Below are 16,313 nucleotides of genomic sequence, written 5' to 3'. Positions count from 1 at the left end.
ACTTAAAATACTACTAATTCAGATCAAATACAAGAGTAATAGTGTAATCAACTATAAAAAAGAGAAGGATTCTTTTCCTTGACTGAAAACGACACTTGCGACACTTTCAAATCAAAAGATGATAGTTCGATTAAGCTACTATTTTGTAAATGAGAACTTTGAATGGCAAAAAATACACAAAAACATTCACAAATATTTGCACAATGGAGGTTGGATGATGCAAAGAAAGGGGGTTTCAACAGTGGTCTACTGATCACAGACAGTAAAACTCCTGAATAAAGCTAAAGAGAGTGAAGGAAAAACCAAAATCTGGAGGCAGATCTAGTCTTGTCTGATCATCGCGCCTGTAACACAGGGAAACAGGGATGCATCCCACCTACTGCACACGGGAGGTGTGATGCATCCAGATTGCTAAGAAGACAAGGTGTGATGGTCCAAGGACGAGACTTTAACTTGGTTTTTGGTCACAGTTTGCAGCCTAGTTCAAGGATTTAGGCCGAGCAAATGATAGTCAGTAACTACAAAGTACAGGGGCTGATCTAATGAGGTTACTCAAGCTACCTCTAGGGCACTTAGGATGTTTGCAAGTCAATTGTTCAGTTCATAAACAAACCCGGAGATTGACTGAAGCAGCATTGATCTACTTTGCATTTGCATAGCAAATGCAGTTCGAAGGCTAGCTGGCTTAACTTCAGGCTCAGTCTGTGGTTTATGAATCAAACAAATAGAGACAAGCAATCAAACTAATCCCTCCCCAGCGGAGTCGCTATTTTGTTATCGGGAAATCTAGTGTCTATTCAGAGCTGTTAGTCCCACTAAGACGGGTAGTTATCTTAGAAACAAACATATTAAAGTCACTTGTTTTTTCCTTTACGAGAGAGAGATGAGAAAGAAGCAGAGAGTACCAACCTCAGTCTTCCGCTTGGCTCCTTGCTTGTTTCCTTTCCCCTTTGACAGAATCTCGCCACTGCTTCCTTACTTGTCCCGCTTCAAAGAGCACCTGTATATTCACAGCAGCATAATACAATCAAAGCATAGAGATCTTTCACTGTAAACAATATAGGATCAGATATATATTGACCATACAAATGCATATATCAACACAATATTCAGAGATACACAAGAATATGGAGGAAAACTCAAATAGATTTATTAGTAACAGTAGTAGAAGAGAGGATTACAACCACTTGGTCTAACCCAGCGCCACCCTCCCAGCTTGAAAGCCCTCTTCACCTCACACAAAGCAAGATCACCCAACAATGTCTTCAAAGAGAAACTAGCAACACCTCTTTGCAAATTACCAAATTCCAACCTTTGGATCTCTGGGATGAGGGATCCATTTATAGATATTTGTAGGGGGGTGAGTCAGCTTCTGGGATTTTGATTAGTGTCACCTCTCTGATAATTCTTGGTTCCACTTGGAGATTTCATGATCTCTTACTCATCCTTGGGCGAACACAGGGAGGCAAGTGTCAAATGAGCAGCTTCTAGAAGATTCTCAGGGTCTCCACTTAGCAAACTGCTTGTGCCATTTGTCTGCTCTCGCTCATCGCACGCTACAGAAGGGCTTTTCAGTATGCATCGCACTTTTTGCATGTGGCAGGTGAGATGCATCGCACCCTTTCCACTGAGCAATCTGTATGGTCCTACTTTGACTAGTTCTGAGTGGTTTCTCATGGAAAACTTCTGGGAGATGATGTAATCAACTGACCTTGCTCCTTTAAGGTATGACACAACACTTTTAGGGACTTAGAAGCCCTTGGTTTATGGACATATGTGATTGGGGTTGTAGTGCCCAAATATGTCTATAACAATAACACAACAAATTTAATGAGGAGTTCACCCAATACTCCTGGGCTACATCTCCTGCTCTAGCCTTCAGTGGTGGCCTCTCTATTATGTCTTCAAGAAGAGTTTTACAACAGTATGAGCTCAATTTGAGACTCAATACACAACAAATATAAGAGTAAGAGTTTGCTTGAACCTCTCAAGCCTTCTCTGAGTACACAGACTCTCTTAATCACTCTCTGTCTTTGTCTTATCTCTGTCTCGGCACTACCTGCAATACTGCTTACTTCTGTTTGCTCTCTGCCTGTGGCTTTAAAGCCAATCTGGGTTGTTTGTTTGTTTCTCCTTCTCGGATTTCTGTCTCCCTGCCTCTGTCCGCTAGAATCCCTCTTCTAGCGTTACACAATCATTGCATAATGCCTAAAGGGGAGTTGGCCACCTATTCTGAAACGTAAGAGTGCCTCGGGCCTTTGGAACCCCTGAAACAGCCACTCTCTGTTAACACAGAGAAATGTATTCGAACTGAGAAAATCTGCCGAAACACTGTTCATTTCGGACTTCAAAAGTCCTTAAATACGGTCTATTCCTCTATCGGGTCAGTCCTCATCACTATCGCAAGTCGCTTCTCCTTTGTATTTTAAAAATACGTTAAAAATCGTGAAAACAACGTAAAAATGGATTATGGCGGATCTGAAATAATATACAATAGCTTTAAGGAACCCTTTCGGGTCCGACTTATCACATTAGCGCTTCATCCTTTGTATTTCGTTTAATAAACGAAATACGCAAAATACATTAAAAATGCCTTTTCTGCGGATCTCAAATCTTATGAAATAATATTTATATAACTGTCGGGTCCGGTTCATCAGATCGCATATATGTATGCGTATATAGCCCACTCCTTTATGTAGCCCCGAATGTGATATCGTGATGCGATTGATCGCAATCGCACATCGCGATAACCCCGGGGAGTTGTAAGCACTCTTGTAATCTCCGATAGCGATCCCGCGATGCAACGTGGGTCGTCGATCTACGCGCTTGATCGACGGTCCTAGTTGACTCCGCCAGTTGTCATCGCAAGTTTTATATGATTTGTGCCGATATCCATTGTTTGCCTGTGCTGATTGCAATTTTCTGATCAGATCTAAACTGTTGATCGGCCAGATCTGACGGCTACTGTGCATTCACTGTTCACACTCCCAATACTCTGTTTTTCACTGTTTTCACGTGTTTTTGGCCTCCCGATAGTGTTTTTCTGCCATTCTAAGGGCTCTTCGCATAGGATTGTTTTGATCTTTGGCATGATTTTAAGAGATTTTGAAGACTTAGAGAGCATTCTAGGATCCATTTGGAGCAAGGGGTAGATTTTTCTTAGTCTTCTTGTGGAGAAAACTCGTATTTTTGCAGCTCCACTGTCATTTTTTGCAAGGGATGTAATTGTATTTATGGAAATAATGAAGATTGGTGCCATGTTCAACTTCTAAATCTTGGTTTCTTTCATAGGACTTTGAGTTTCCTTGGGATTGGACATCCCAACAGCCTCAGAGCCCTTTTGTATCATTTACTTTTCTTATTTTCACTTATTATTCACATGCATCTCTTGTTCTTGTTTTTTTTCTATTTCTACATTTAGTATTAATGATTTCTTGTTAGGATTCGGTTAAATGGTTGAATTAAGTTATTTTACAGGATCACAAACATCATTTCATCATTGGAACAACTTTGGAAGGTCATAGTAATCATTGAGTTACTTGTATTAGTTTGCTTATTCCCAAATCTAGATTTCTCGAAGTCCTTTGTGGCAAATAACAATAAATTTCTGCTATTTTTTAGAGCATGCTAACAAGCTTCAATCGAGTTTATTCCACTTGCATTAGATCACAAAAAAATTATAGTTAATGAAAAAATTACCCATTGCATTTTCACTTGATTAGGTTAGGCATTTGATAGATTTACTAGCTCACTAGTTCTCAAATTTCTAGATTTTAGACTAGTAATTTTCTGTCATTTTTTAGCATGGGTTAACAAAGGTCTTTTTGATTGGTTCCACCTGGAATGGAGACCTAAGACATCCTATTCAATAACAAAATTTGCCCCATCCAGTTTGGATTTGATTTGGTTGGTCGTTCGGTGGATTATAACTCCCTATAACAAATATGTTGTTTCCTGTAGTAAACTACAGGAAACCATGTAGCAGCCTTCCAACATGTATATACTTGCCCAGATTCGCTCAATAAGCTTGGTTATTGTCCCTTCGGGTTGAATCAATACGCTGAGGCTCTAAATCAATTATTAGGGAATACTAAAGACCACTTAGGAATTGCCTCTTTACCCATGCAAAACATTTCAGCGATTTGGGTTAATGGACAAATTTATGAATTGGATAATACAATGATGATTTTCTTGATTGCCACATCCAATGAACTATGTTAATGGATCTAAATTCTTCGAAATGTAATGGTTGACATTTATCTCTACTTTATGCAATTATAATAGATTTCTTTCCTTGTATCTTCTTTCTTTCAATAGGATAAGGTTTCCATTTCGAGCATTTCATTTTTTGCAATTAGTTTAGAATTTGATTTCATTGCATGCACTCCATTACATCATGACAACAAAGGAAGGACACAGTGTATGCTGCACATATAGTGCCGATACCTCTTAAGTTTGTACGAACCCCGAGTTGACAATTAAAGTTGGTAGCCTTGGGAGTTGCAGCATTCTTGTTGCAATACCGAGGCTCATCACTTTTTGGCGTCGTTGCCGGGTAGGTGTCAAAGTATGCATTGTTTTCTTCCCTAGTTGATTGATTTATTTTACTTTCTGAAAAAACAAGAAATTTCATTAGGCATCTTTCATTTCAAGAATAAAAAATTGCATTGCATTAGCATTCTTATTAAAAAAGAAATAAAATTAAAAATACTTCTCCAACACCAACCCCCCCATTTGATCATGTGGTGCAGTAAGAGCCACATCACCATCCACTTTTACAGGTAGAAGAAGAGGAGGTGATAGAGAAGGTAGAAGAAATGGATAGAGATAATGGCACTGAAGAAGATTTTCTTGGATTTCCCATCCAAGGTACCGATGTCAGTGTGCATATGAAGAAAATCCCTCCACCTTTTCTTCCCAACTTCCATGGTATGAGGTCAGAGAATCCTGAAACCTTTCTCTTTGAATTTGAAATTGTTTGTAGATCTTATGGTTACTTATTAAAGACTCAAAAATTGAGATTGTATCCGGTGACATTGAAGGATAAATCTCTTAAATGGTTCATGAGTTTAGGGACTAATTCAATAAGATCATGAAATGATATGCAAAAGATATTTCAAGAAAAATATAAAGGTCATGATCTTAAAGAATAAATCTTTAGAATGAATTAAAAAGAATATGAGAGACCAGAGGATCTAATAGAGAGGTTTATGTATAATGTTAAGAGGGGAAAATTACATCATTTGGGATATGACACACTAAAAACCCTCTTACTTAGAACAATTAGGGATGAGTGGATTGATCTCCTTGATTTCATGAGTAGAGGTGATATGTACCAATTATCATTTGAAGAAATTTGTGAAACATGCAAACACATACCAAGAGGAAGGGAAAGAGAAAGTCAATCAACATCAAGATCGGTAAGTCGAACTAAACTTGGAAACTTGCTTGATGACTTTAAAACATAAATTCTTACCAATCTAAGCAAACAAGTAGAAATGTTAAGAATGCAAGATGAGGAAAAAGAAGATGTTGATATTTGTGTTGTTCATGCATAATCACATGCTATTGAATATTGCCCCTCATTACCAAGGTTGAAGGAAGATTACCAAGAGGACAATGGATCAAGTCAATTGCCAATGAAACTATGTTATGTAGCTCCAATAGGACCATGACAACCTATTCAACCTGATAGATGCAAGAACCTAAGTCAAAATTTCAAGCTTATCCAAATCCACCTCAAAGTAATTGGAACACACTCTTTCTTTAGCAACCTTGCCCATCTCAACCCCAAAACCAATATTGGCAACAAGGTTGGAAAAGAACTTATGGGAGCCATCCACAATATCCTTGATATTTTCCTCAATATCCTCCATGTTATCCCAACCATTCACCTCAACCACAACCACAACCCCAACCACATCCATCTCAAATATCCACTTCCACTCAACTACATGTACCACCATTTCCGAACCCACACAATGAAGTAGGTCATCCCACTTACAATGCTGAGGTACAACACTTCCAAAGATCTCTCGATATAAATGGTATTCATCTTAGCTCAGGAAGAGCATCACAAAAAATATATTCTCTTGATATGATTGAAGGAAAACATGCAGAAAAAAGAATATTCAAATGAGAAGACCAAAGAATCATGGGCTGCACTTGACGAAGAGCAGATATCATAACAAGATATTGGGAAAGTGCCCTCATGTTTACCATTATATCCTCTACGGTTCAAGAGAATAATCAGCAAAAAGAAGAAGATCTGAATTTCATGGAAGAAGAAGACATCCAAGATGATCCAAATCAGCAAGTGGACCAGGGGCATCACAACTATATTGAAATATGGTTCCAGACAATCACTAAGTTGCAGTAATACTCTCTTCTTCAACTATGCTTGATATCATCAAAGTCATAGCATTTGGTCTCTTACATTCAAGTACATGTCAAAGAATATGTTTCGAGCCTACACATGATTTTATCTGTTATCCAATTATGTAAGTGGCTTCATTGGAAGTATTCCTACACTTGAAAATGATTTCATTTTTCAAGTAGAGTAGGATAGGAAAATAAATCAAAAATGAAAAATAAGAGAAAAAAGTAAAAATCTCAAGTGAAAACCTCCTTTGAGGCGCCTGAGATTGACTCATTGATTGAAAACCTCCATGACGCGGTCAATGGGTTGAGAAAAAGGAAAAAAAAGGATCCTAGGTGAAAACCTCCTTTGAGGCGCCTAGGCAGACTTACTAGTTGAAAACCTCATTGAGGCGGCTAGTAGGCCTAAAAAAAAAAAAAAAAAAACTTTTCTTCATGTATCTCTCTGATGAATGTAGGTGCTCTCTAACATCTGCAAGCAACAAAAACAAGTTGTCACCAAAGAAAAGAAAAAAAATTGTCAAAATTTTAGTCAAAGGAAATCAAACTTAGACTTTCTCCTCCTTTGCTCAGATGCTCCAGAAGCGCTAAGGCCATGCCAATCCATCACCCTCATCTATTTCTATTTCCACCATCCACCCTCATTCCCAAGCTTTTCCCATTCATTTTCCTTGATGTCCTAAAATACTACAGGAATGCTCTGTTTTACTATAAGAAATAGAAATGCATAGAGAAAAAAAAAAAAAAAAAAATTGTTATATCTTGAAAACCATGCATCCATTTTCCAATTTGTTTCAGGTGGAGATGCATATGGATGATAGTAACATGCTCAAGCAATTTCAGCAAATTCTAGTGCACAATTTTTGAGAAATCGACCTCCATCACCTACAACCATTTTTGAATTTTCTCGATATTCATGCATCCATTTGCAAAGTTGTTTCATGGGGAGATGCATCTAGATGATGGTAACATGCCCAAGCAATTTCAGCAAATTCCAGTGCACGGTTTCCAAGAAATCGACCTCCATCAACTTCAGCCATTTTTTATTTTTCTCGAGATTCGTGCATCCATTGGCCAATTTTTTTTATTTTTTTATGGGGAGGTGCATAAGGATGATGGCAACATGCTCAGAAAATTTCAAGTCAATCCATTCTACCATTTGGGAGATATGGACAAAACAAGGTTGCTACAGGGTTTCTTGTAGTACTACAGGAGTCCTAGTTTACTACAGGAAACAAGTTGAAAGCTATAGGAAGGTACAGAAGGTGAAATAAAGTGTGGGAAAGGTGTCTAATGGTGGAATAAGGTATAGGGAAGGTGAACATCACCCATGGCCAAGCCCAACACTCCAAGAAGGCCGGATTTGACTAAGATAGCTTGCTCATGGTAACTAGAAGACAGAGGTTTAGAATCACCAAGATATGAAGACCTGTGTAGAAGCAAACAAAGGAAATTATCACCTCCAAAGGACCATGGATCGATCATCAACTCAACAGCAACATGCATGTCTCTCCAACAACCATCAGGTAGGTACATGTATGCAATATTCTTGACCTCTTCTCTTGAGCATATTATAGTTAGAAATTTGTTGTTAATGCATGAGAGATGAGGTTTTATAAGCTAAGGATGGGTCAACAGTCTCAGCCGCCTTCAACTAGTTAATTGCAGCTCACTCCTTCACTCATGCAATGTGGAAAAGCCAAATTAGGAAGGGTGATGATTTTGAGGAATGGGGACAACAGTTAAAAGAATAAATTTCTGCAAAGGCCAAGTCACCACAGCACTCCAAGCCCTCCATCCACTTCATATCCACTATCTATCCATCATTCATCCATCCCATTTCATAAGAAAAAAAAATATATTTTTCAAGAACAAACCCTACACTCTGTCTCACCCTGAAAATTTCTTGAAAAAACACATAGAGCACATCCTCTCCATTTTCAAAAACCTACACTACTCCCTCTGAGCCCTAGCATCATCCTCCAAACCCTCTACATCATTTCTCATCACTCCCATACAATTAGAAGACCCTAAAAGAGGAGGAATGACTGCTACAGGAAGGCAAAATGCTGCTACAAGAAGGAAAAATGAATAAATTGTGCTAAAGCCAAAAATGGAAGTGCCTAAGAGAGATCTAATCAAAACAAAGAACTCCAAGGCCATTAGGAAATCATCTAGGCCACAAAAGAGAAGAAGAAGGCAACAAAAGTAAAGAAGGCATTCACCATCAAAATAGAACTCAAACTGTAATGATGAAAATAAGCTTTCCAAGAGGTCTCTAATCTCTTTCTAGCTTTTTTCCAAGGCCTAAAAGATGTTATAGAAATGGGAGAAAGGCATGGAAGTCAATTTGAGGGCCTACCCTAGGCTCAAACTATCATTTCTGCTCAAAACAGGTTTAAACAAGGTTTCTTGTAGTACTACAGGAACCGCTACAGGGTTTCCTGTAGTTAGTATAAGAATTACTACAAGATGTCCTAATTCTCATCTAAAGGCGTTTTGAAGGTTTCAGAGGTGTCCAAATGGTGGAAAAAGGTAGCAGAAAGGTGGAAAATGATGCAGAAGACCTTGCCAAACTGAAAAATATTCAAGAACGCATCTTTAATAAAGGGAAGAAGGCAGGCTAATGGTCTTAATAAACACTGTGATTTTTTTTATGCACAAATAGTTTTGGAAAAATGAGTGAAAATGGAATGAAGGTTTCAAGGGAGAGGATATGAATGAAATGGATCTACAAGCCAACAGAGTTCACTTGCAAAGAGGAAAGTTATGTTTTTTGCTTGAAAGACTGTTAAACAATCATGAAAAGAACAACTATATTTTTGTGCTTGTCCTTGCAGAACTTACAACTAAGATTCTTAAGAGAAAGGACTGAGGAATGCACAAGAGAGAGGCCACCAGGGCCATGAATCAGGTACAATGAGATAACTAAGTTGCTCAGATGATGAACAACACTTTCAGTAAGGGGGTATGATGGGCCTCTGAATTAGACATACATTAAGGCCCATGCCTCTAAATTAGACATAAATTAAGGCCCATTTGACCATCCTTCAACACATTAAACCTCTCTTTTTGCATTAGATAATGTATTTTTAACTTTAATATGTTCATTAGGAAGGTTTATGGATAATTGCATATTTGTGCCTAATATTATTTATTTGTGTGGAATATTTTTTTTTCCCATGGAAAAAAGTCGTAATTTCTATTGATATAAAGAAATTACATTTTGTAGATGCCAAGTGCATATGCATATGGAGGCAAAGATGCCTGACGAGTTCACAAACTATAGATCGTAAGGAATGTCTGAAATATCTCCACGCAGGGAGTCCACTAAGACTGTACTAGTTGTTACTGATATAAGTAGATCAAAAAATAAGTCCTGCTCTACGCAGAGAGCAACCAAAAAACTGTACGATACCAAAAAAAGAGTTGTAGCTCATGACAAAGTAGTGGAAATATATACATGATAATACAAGAGTTGTTCTATATATATGAGGGCCTTATAGCCCATTTTCTATAGGATCATCAAAAGGTCTATGATAATGCTGGTAGAAAGTTCCGTCTATCTCCTCTTGTATCAACCAGTCATTTCCTTGTCTGTGCGCTGCCTCTTTTGATAGTTGATCTGCTTCTGTGTTTTGTTCCCTGTAAATGTGTTGACAGACAAAGGAGTCAAAAGATGTAATCAGTCTTTTAGCTTCATCTAATATATGCCTCAATGAAAATGCATAGCAATAAGATGCATCATTCAGCCAGTTGCAAACGATTTTAGAATCTCCATAAAGTTGTAGGTGTCTGCACTGTTTTTGCAATGCAAAGTGTATAATATGTTTTGTTGTGCTGAGTTCAACAAAATTATTGGTGCCCCTGCCTAAGTTAATTTGGATCTTGAAGCAATGATATTCATTGAGGTAAAGGATGGCTCCACCCCCACAGCCTGCCTCCTGAGCAGAGCCATCAAAATATGCCCAGGGCTTAGATTTGTCAATGTTTTCAGGTCTGATAGTGCGGGGAGGGACACAGGTTTCCTCATCTGGAAGCAAGTCAAAATCGGCGATCATGTGGTGCAAAATGACAGGCCAATGGGGGGACTTGTAGTTGAATATGGCCTGGTTACACGCTATCCAAAGTGCCCAACATACTAGCAGTGGCATATTAATGTATTTTCCTGAGTGATTTTGACACCATAAGTTCCATGCATCCATGAGATTGTGCCCCTGCCAGTTTTTTAAGGTAGGATAGTGAGTGATGATGGATTGCCAAAATTCCATTGCTGTAGTGCATTTTAGAAAAAGATGCTCTGTACTTTCTTCATCCTTGCGGCACAAGTGGCACCAGAAGGGGCCATAAAATGATCTCTTCATCAGGTTGGTCCCGGTAGGGATCTTGTCGAAGAGGATGTTCCACATCAATAATCATGTGCGAGGGGCTGCCTTGAGCTTCCAGAGTGTTTTCCAGGTTGGAAGGATGTCCTATGGCTTGTAAGATTCCATAAGCCTTATATAACCTTGCCTCGGGGTGTATACTCCATGTTTTGCAAAGGCCCAGATTATCTCATCCGGTCCATCAGTGAGTCTGATATGTGCCTGGGTGAGGGCATCCGTGTAGTCCTGCCATTCATGCTGCCACTAGACTGGTATCTCCAAATCTCGTGCTGATACCCATGCCTGCTGAAGAAAGGAAGAATTGTCATTGTCACCGATGTGCTTGATGTGTGTAACTCCTCTGCTGTGTAGGTATCTTAATAAGTCTGCAGATAGTCTATGGGCGTTGCCACAGCCTACCCACGGGTCCAAACCGATTCGGACAGCATTGCCTTCCTTGATACGCCATGTAATGCCTTCACGCAGAAGAGGAAGTGAACCGATAACCGCTTTCCAGATATTAGAAATGTTATGTCTTGATTCATGCTGCTGACGGAACCAGTCCATTAGATTCATTGGCCTGATGTACTTCACTTGTGCAACTCGGGACCAGAGACTGTTAGTGGTGATGAGCTGCCAACCGAGCTTGGCCGCTAATGCTCTGGAAAATAGATCAAGCCTCTTGATGCCCCACCCTCCCCAACTTTTGGGTTTTGCAATGGTATCCCATTTAACCCAGGCAAAAAGCTTCCCCGGTTGGTGTCCCTTCCATAAAAATCTACAACATATACTTTGTAATCTACTCAAAATACCTTTAGGTATCCAGGCCAGGGTCATCCAGTAGACTGGAGTGGCTTCAATTACTGCTTTGATGAGAATCAATCTGCCTGCCCGAGAGAGATATTTATGATACCATACCTGTAGTCTTTTTTCCACTTTCGCAATGAGCCAAGTCCAGTCCGCAATCCTGTAACCGAGAGGCTTTAGTCTAAATCCTAGGTATTTTATACCCTCTGCCAAGTTCAAAGAGGTGAACGGGAAGCGCTGTGTTGAGTATGTGATCTCATGTTGTGTGCAACCAACAGTAGTAATCGTGGATTTGCTGTCATTTATCACCATCCCTGTGGCTTGTTGAAAAAGAATGAATAAGTTCTGGAGGGTCGTGGTGTCCCCGATACTGCCATTTAAGAAAATCAGAATGTCATCAACAAATAATAGATGAGTGAGATAAAAAAATTCAGCTATTTTGATGCCTGACAGTTGATTTCTATCTCGAGCAGATGTAATAGTCCTACTTAGTCCTTCCATAATAAGTAAGAATAGCAAGGGTGAGAGAGGGCATCCCTGTCTGAGGCCTCTCTCCGAATTGAAAAAGGATGTAGCTTCCCCATTAAGTAGCACACTGTAAGATACATCAGTTATACAGCTCATTATCCATTTGATGTATGCAAAAGGAAATCCAAGATGGGTCAACAGCAGTCTGATGTAGAGCCAATTTGTTCTATCGAAAGCCTTGGATAGGTCCACCTTTAGTATCATTCCTTTCTGCTTTTTGAGCTGCATTGTATGCAAGAGTTCTTGTGCTGTAGCAATAGCTTCATGAATCTGTCTGTGGTGTAGGAAGGCAAATTGCTCTGGAGATATATGACGAGATAGAATAGGCTTCAGACGATTGGCTATGATCTTAGCAATGATCTTGTATAGGCAATTACAGAGGGATATGGGGCGGAAATCATTGAAAGAGACAGGATTGTTCGATTTGGGAATAAGATAGCTATAAATGTGGATTTGATGGCTGAGGATATTCTGCCGCTCCTTCTGCAGTTCTCCACGATCTTGAGTAGGTCATTCCCCAGGATATCAAAGAAAGCAATGTAAAACTCAATGGTCCACCCATCTGGACCTGGGCTTTTATCTTTTTTAAACCATTTTAAAGTTGCCTCCAGTTCTTCCATGGTTACTTCCTTCAGTAGATCTTCCGTGTCTTCTTGTAGTACAAACCTGGGAAAATGTTCAGCCACCCGCATGATCTCCATGATGTTTACATCTCTAGGGGCTTTATATATACCCCTAAAGTGCTCTGTAGCTAGCCTGGCCAGATCCCTCTGAGTTGATACTGTATGTCCCCGCTCATCCCGCAATTCCCAAATAGTATTAATGGCTTTGCGCCCATTGGGAAATTTATGATAAAACTTCGTGTTATCATCTCCCTCGGTGAGCCATATTGCCCTACTCCTAAGCCTCCAGCTTTCTTCTCTTTCCTTCAGAATATGTGAACGCTTCATGATGAGGGAGGAGTAGTGTTCTTTGCTCTCAAGAATGGGGAAGGTGCCATTTGATGTGTCCTCATGCGAAGCGATGACCCTTTCTGCCTCCCTCAGAGTATTGTCATCACAGATACGCTTCTGGTGTGCCCAGATTTTAGAGATCCTCTTAAGTTCAGATAATTTCCTAATGAAGCCTTCAGTATGACCCTCACCTTCCATAATAGGGTTGGTCTGCCAATAGTTAGATACCAACTGTATGTATGATGGGTCCTTTAGCCAAGAGGAATTAAATTTGAAGGGGCTCCTGATCTTTTGATTTATGTCGGCCATTTCCAAGAAAATTGGTCGATGGTCAGAGATGCCACCAGTTCCAACCCATTGTCGAATGCGGGGAAGTCTGTTGAGAAGAAACTCCTTGATGAGGAACCTGTCAAGTCTTCTGGCCAAGCTTTGATCTCCACTGCGGTTGTTTGTCCAAGTATACTGTAACCTGGCTGAAGGTATGTCCACCCACTGATGTTCCTCGAGTAGATTGGAAATAGTATCTGATAAGGAGTCTACCTGAGCCGAGTGTCCCCAAGATTCACAAAAACCCATTGAAAAGTTTAAGTCCCCTCCAAGAATAATGTTATCTGCCTGTAGAAGGTCAGATTCAAGTAAGGATCTCCAATAGTTAGCCCTGTCTGCACAAGGACCATAGACATTCATGATGCGAATATCCATCTCAATGGAGTGTGCAAAAATGTCCAACCCAATGAAGCCTCTGCCTCCCCAAATATTTCTGATCTCCAATGCTTTGTTACTTATCCCAATAGCTGAACCTCCTGATCTCCTAGACGCATCCAAAGCATGAAAGGTCCAATTGGGCAGCCAGGAGTTAAGAGTGTGGATTAGAGGTTCAGCTAAACAGAGGGTTTCTTGAAGAAATATAATGTCCGACTGAGACGAGGTGAGCAGTCTCCTGAGCGCTAGTTTTTTGGGCAAGCTAGCAAACCCTCTGCAGTTAAATGATAAGATCTTCATGTGGGGTGAAAAAGAGGGCCATTCTTTGCTCTAAGGGCCCTGAAAATGGTTTGCTGTCGCCCAAGGGCAACTTCTCGTCTGCAGTGTGTCTAGCTTTAGTGATGCGAGAGGGTCTGCCTCGAGAGTTCTTATGAGTGACAGGGGCGGCCTCAGAGTCCAGACCAATGGCATCAAATCCTCTATCCTTCGATCGAGATCGAAGAGAGTACCGAGGAGATACAGAGGGGGAGGGGATGGGGTGAGATGAGTGAGAGGAAGATGTCAGGGATGGCAGGCAAGGGGATGTGGCGGGAGAGGGGAGAGGGAGGGAGCATATGAGGGAGGATGGATGGGTGTGGCCCTGGGATCTATGCAAAACCACAGAGGTCAAAAGTGCCAATAGAGAAGACGTGCATATGATGTGATGAGATGCAGTACCATCAGATATGCAAGACACAAGAGGCAAGTGAGAGGGGGATGAAAGCAACATACCCGTCGTCGCGATGTCCTCTTGTTCAGTCGCTGAGTGTACTGGAGATGGCGAAGGTGGGAGAGAAACAGTGCTTCCTTTTGCAGCTTCTGCATTATCAGGTAAACCTTGGGGATCCCCAGCGAATTTTGCACGCTCCTCTTGACTCTTCTTAGTATTCTGCCGAGGGGGATGGTCCAAGGGATGCTCGGACTCCCCTTCCAGAACATTTTCCCTGCTTTTCCGGAGGAGTGGACAATCCTTGTATAGATGTCCCACTTTGTGACATCTACGGCAGCGATACGGGATACCTTCATAGTCAATTATCTGTTTGCGAGCTGTGTCCCTCCATTGTATGGTGATGAACTCTTGTAGTCCTCCCCTGGTATCCAGATTGATAAGAATCCGAGCATAAGCCATCATGCCTGTGTGCTGGTAGGATTTATCATAGTCCATGTAGGAGCCAATCGCATTGCCAATCCGCCTGAAGATATCTTCTGACCAGTAATGGAGTGGTAGGCCTAGGAGTTAAATCCAAACAGGTCCAATGCCAATCTGCTCTGTCTCGGGGTCGAATAAGGGAGTCCAACGCTTAAGGAGCACCGGGGCATGTTCAAAATGCCAGTAAGAGGACAAGACCCAATTGGTATGATCAGCACGAGCGAATCTCAACGCGAACCATCCCCTCACGAATGTTTGCACGAAGGGGATGTCCACCAGATGTTGACCCCAAACTTCAGCTGCCCAGGACTTCAAGCGTGCTGCCGAGTAGTTCCGACCTCTGATGCGCCCAACCAGAACCCTATCAGCAAATTCCATTGTCTCGCCCCACTGTATGTCCTCCTCTAGTCTGAGAAAGATGTCGTCCGCCTTGGACTTGAAACACCTGTACTTCTTTTTAGGGCCCAGTGGAGGAGGTAGGTTATGTGGCCGGCCCGGGGAAGGGGCAGTAGCAACCGGGGGGGTAGGGTTAGGGTACGAGGAGGATGGGTTAGCGATGCCTTCAGTAACAGGGGGGGTACCGGCGAGCGGAGGAACAGAGGTGAAGCTGCCAGACGGAGGGGCGTGAGAGACTTGTGAGGTAAAACCGGCCGAGACAATGGGTAACAAAGGGGGCAAAAATGGCCGGGAAAAAGTACCAGACGCCGAGGGATCCAGTCCAGGGTTAGGGTTCAAACAGCCGGAAACGAAACCAAGGGTTGCCGGAGAGTGAGGGGGGGTAGAAAGCGCAGGCCAGGTTGGAGGAACATCCGGGAGGACCACAGGATATGACCGCGACTGTTCCCCAAGAGAATACGAAGTGTAATTCTCGGTGAGGCCAGAGTTGTACATACCTTCTGATGTGGAGAAGGAGGAGCGCCAGATGGATACCCCCTCCAGCGGGTCTTCAGTGTAATCAACGGCTTCGAGATCCTCCATGATGCCAGCTGCTTCTCGGAACGGCGGACACCTCAGATAGTAGAAGAAACCGGAGAGTATGACAGTTCTCAGGAAACGGACCGAGTTGGGCAGGTAACGTGAAACCGTCTGCGGGTTGTCAACCGGGAGTTGCGGCACAGTGCAAACCCCTCGATTTCCCAACAGGTCAACCAGCTCGAAACGTAGGGGAAGGTGACAGACGGTTGTGATAGCAAACGACAGATGTGCAGGTTAACGGTGGTCCGGCGTGGTCACAGTAAACTGCAGAGGAACCTGTAACCCTAACCCAAACCCTCGCGAGCCTTCTCCCGTCAAATTGGCCTCTAGTGGGAATAGATTTTTCCTACTAGTCTATCAACCAGAGAACTCGCAGAGTATTTTGCAGCATAATCCCAAGTCTAGGGGTAGATTTTT

General features: G+C 41.5%; 1 protein-coding gene across 1 annotated transcript; it reads right to left on the bottom strand.

Annotated features, from left to right (window-relative positions):
* Positions 1 to 11,006: 11,006 nt before the first annotated feature.
* On the bottom strand, positions 11,007 to 14,936 carry LOC149154572 (uncharacterized). Its single transcript, XM_089444167.1, has 3 exons — positions 14,504 to 14,936; positions 12,744 to 13,692; positions 11,007 to 11,919 (listed from the first exon to the last, which is right to left on the bottom strand). Exons 1-3 carry the CDS (start codon positions 14,934 to 14,936, stop codon positions 11,007 to 11,009), a joined length of 2,295 nt encoding a protein of 764 aa, XP_089300293.1.
* Positions 14,937 to 16,313: the final 1,377 nt, after the last annotated feature.

Source organism: Pinus tabuliformis, chromosome 9 (genome assembly GCF_031772625.1).
Source record: "Pinus tabuliformis cultivar Carrire ecotype Pingquan chromosome 9, CPIR1, whole genome shotgun sequence".
Taxonomy (NCBI): domain Eukaryota; kingdom Viridiplantae; phylum Streptophyta; class Pinopsida; order Pinales; family Pinaceae; genus Pinus; species Pinus tabuliformis.
This window is presented reverse-complemented; position numbering and strand designations above follow the sequence as displayed.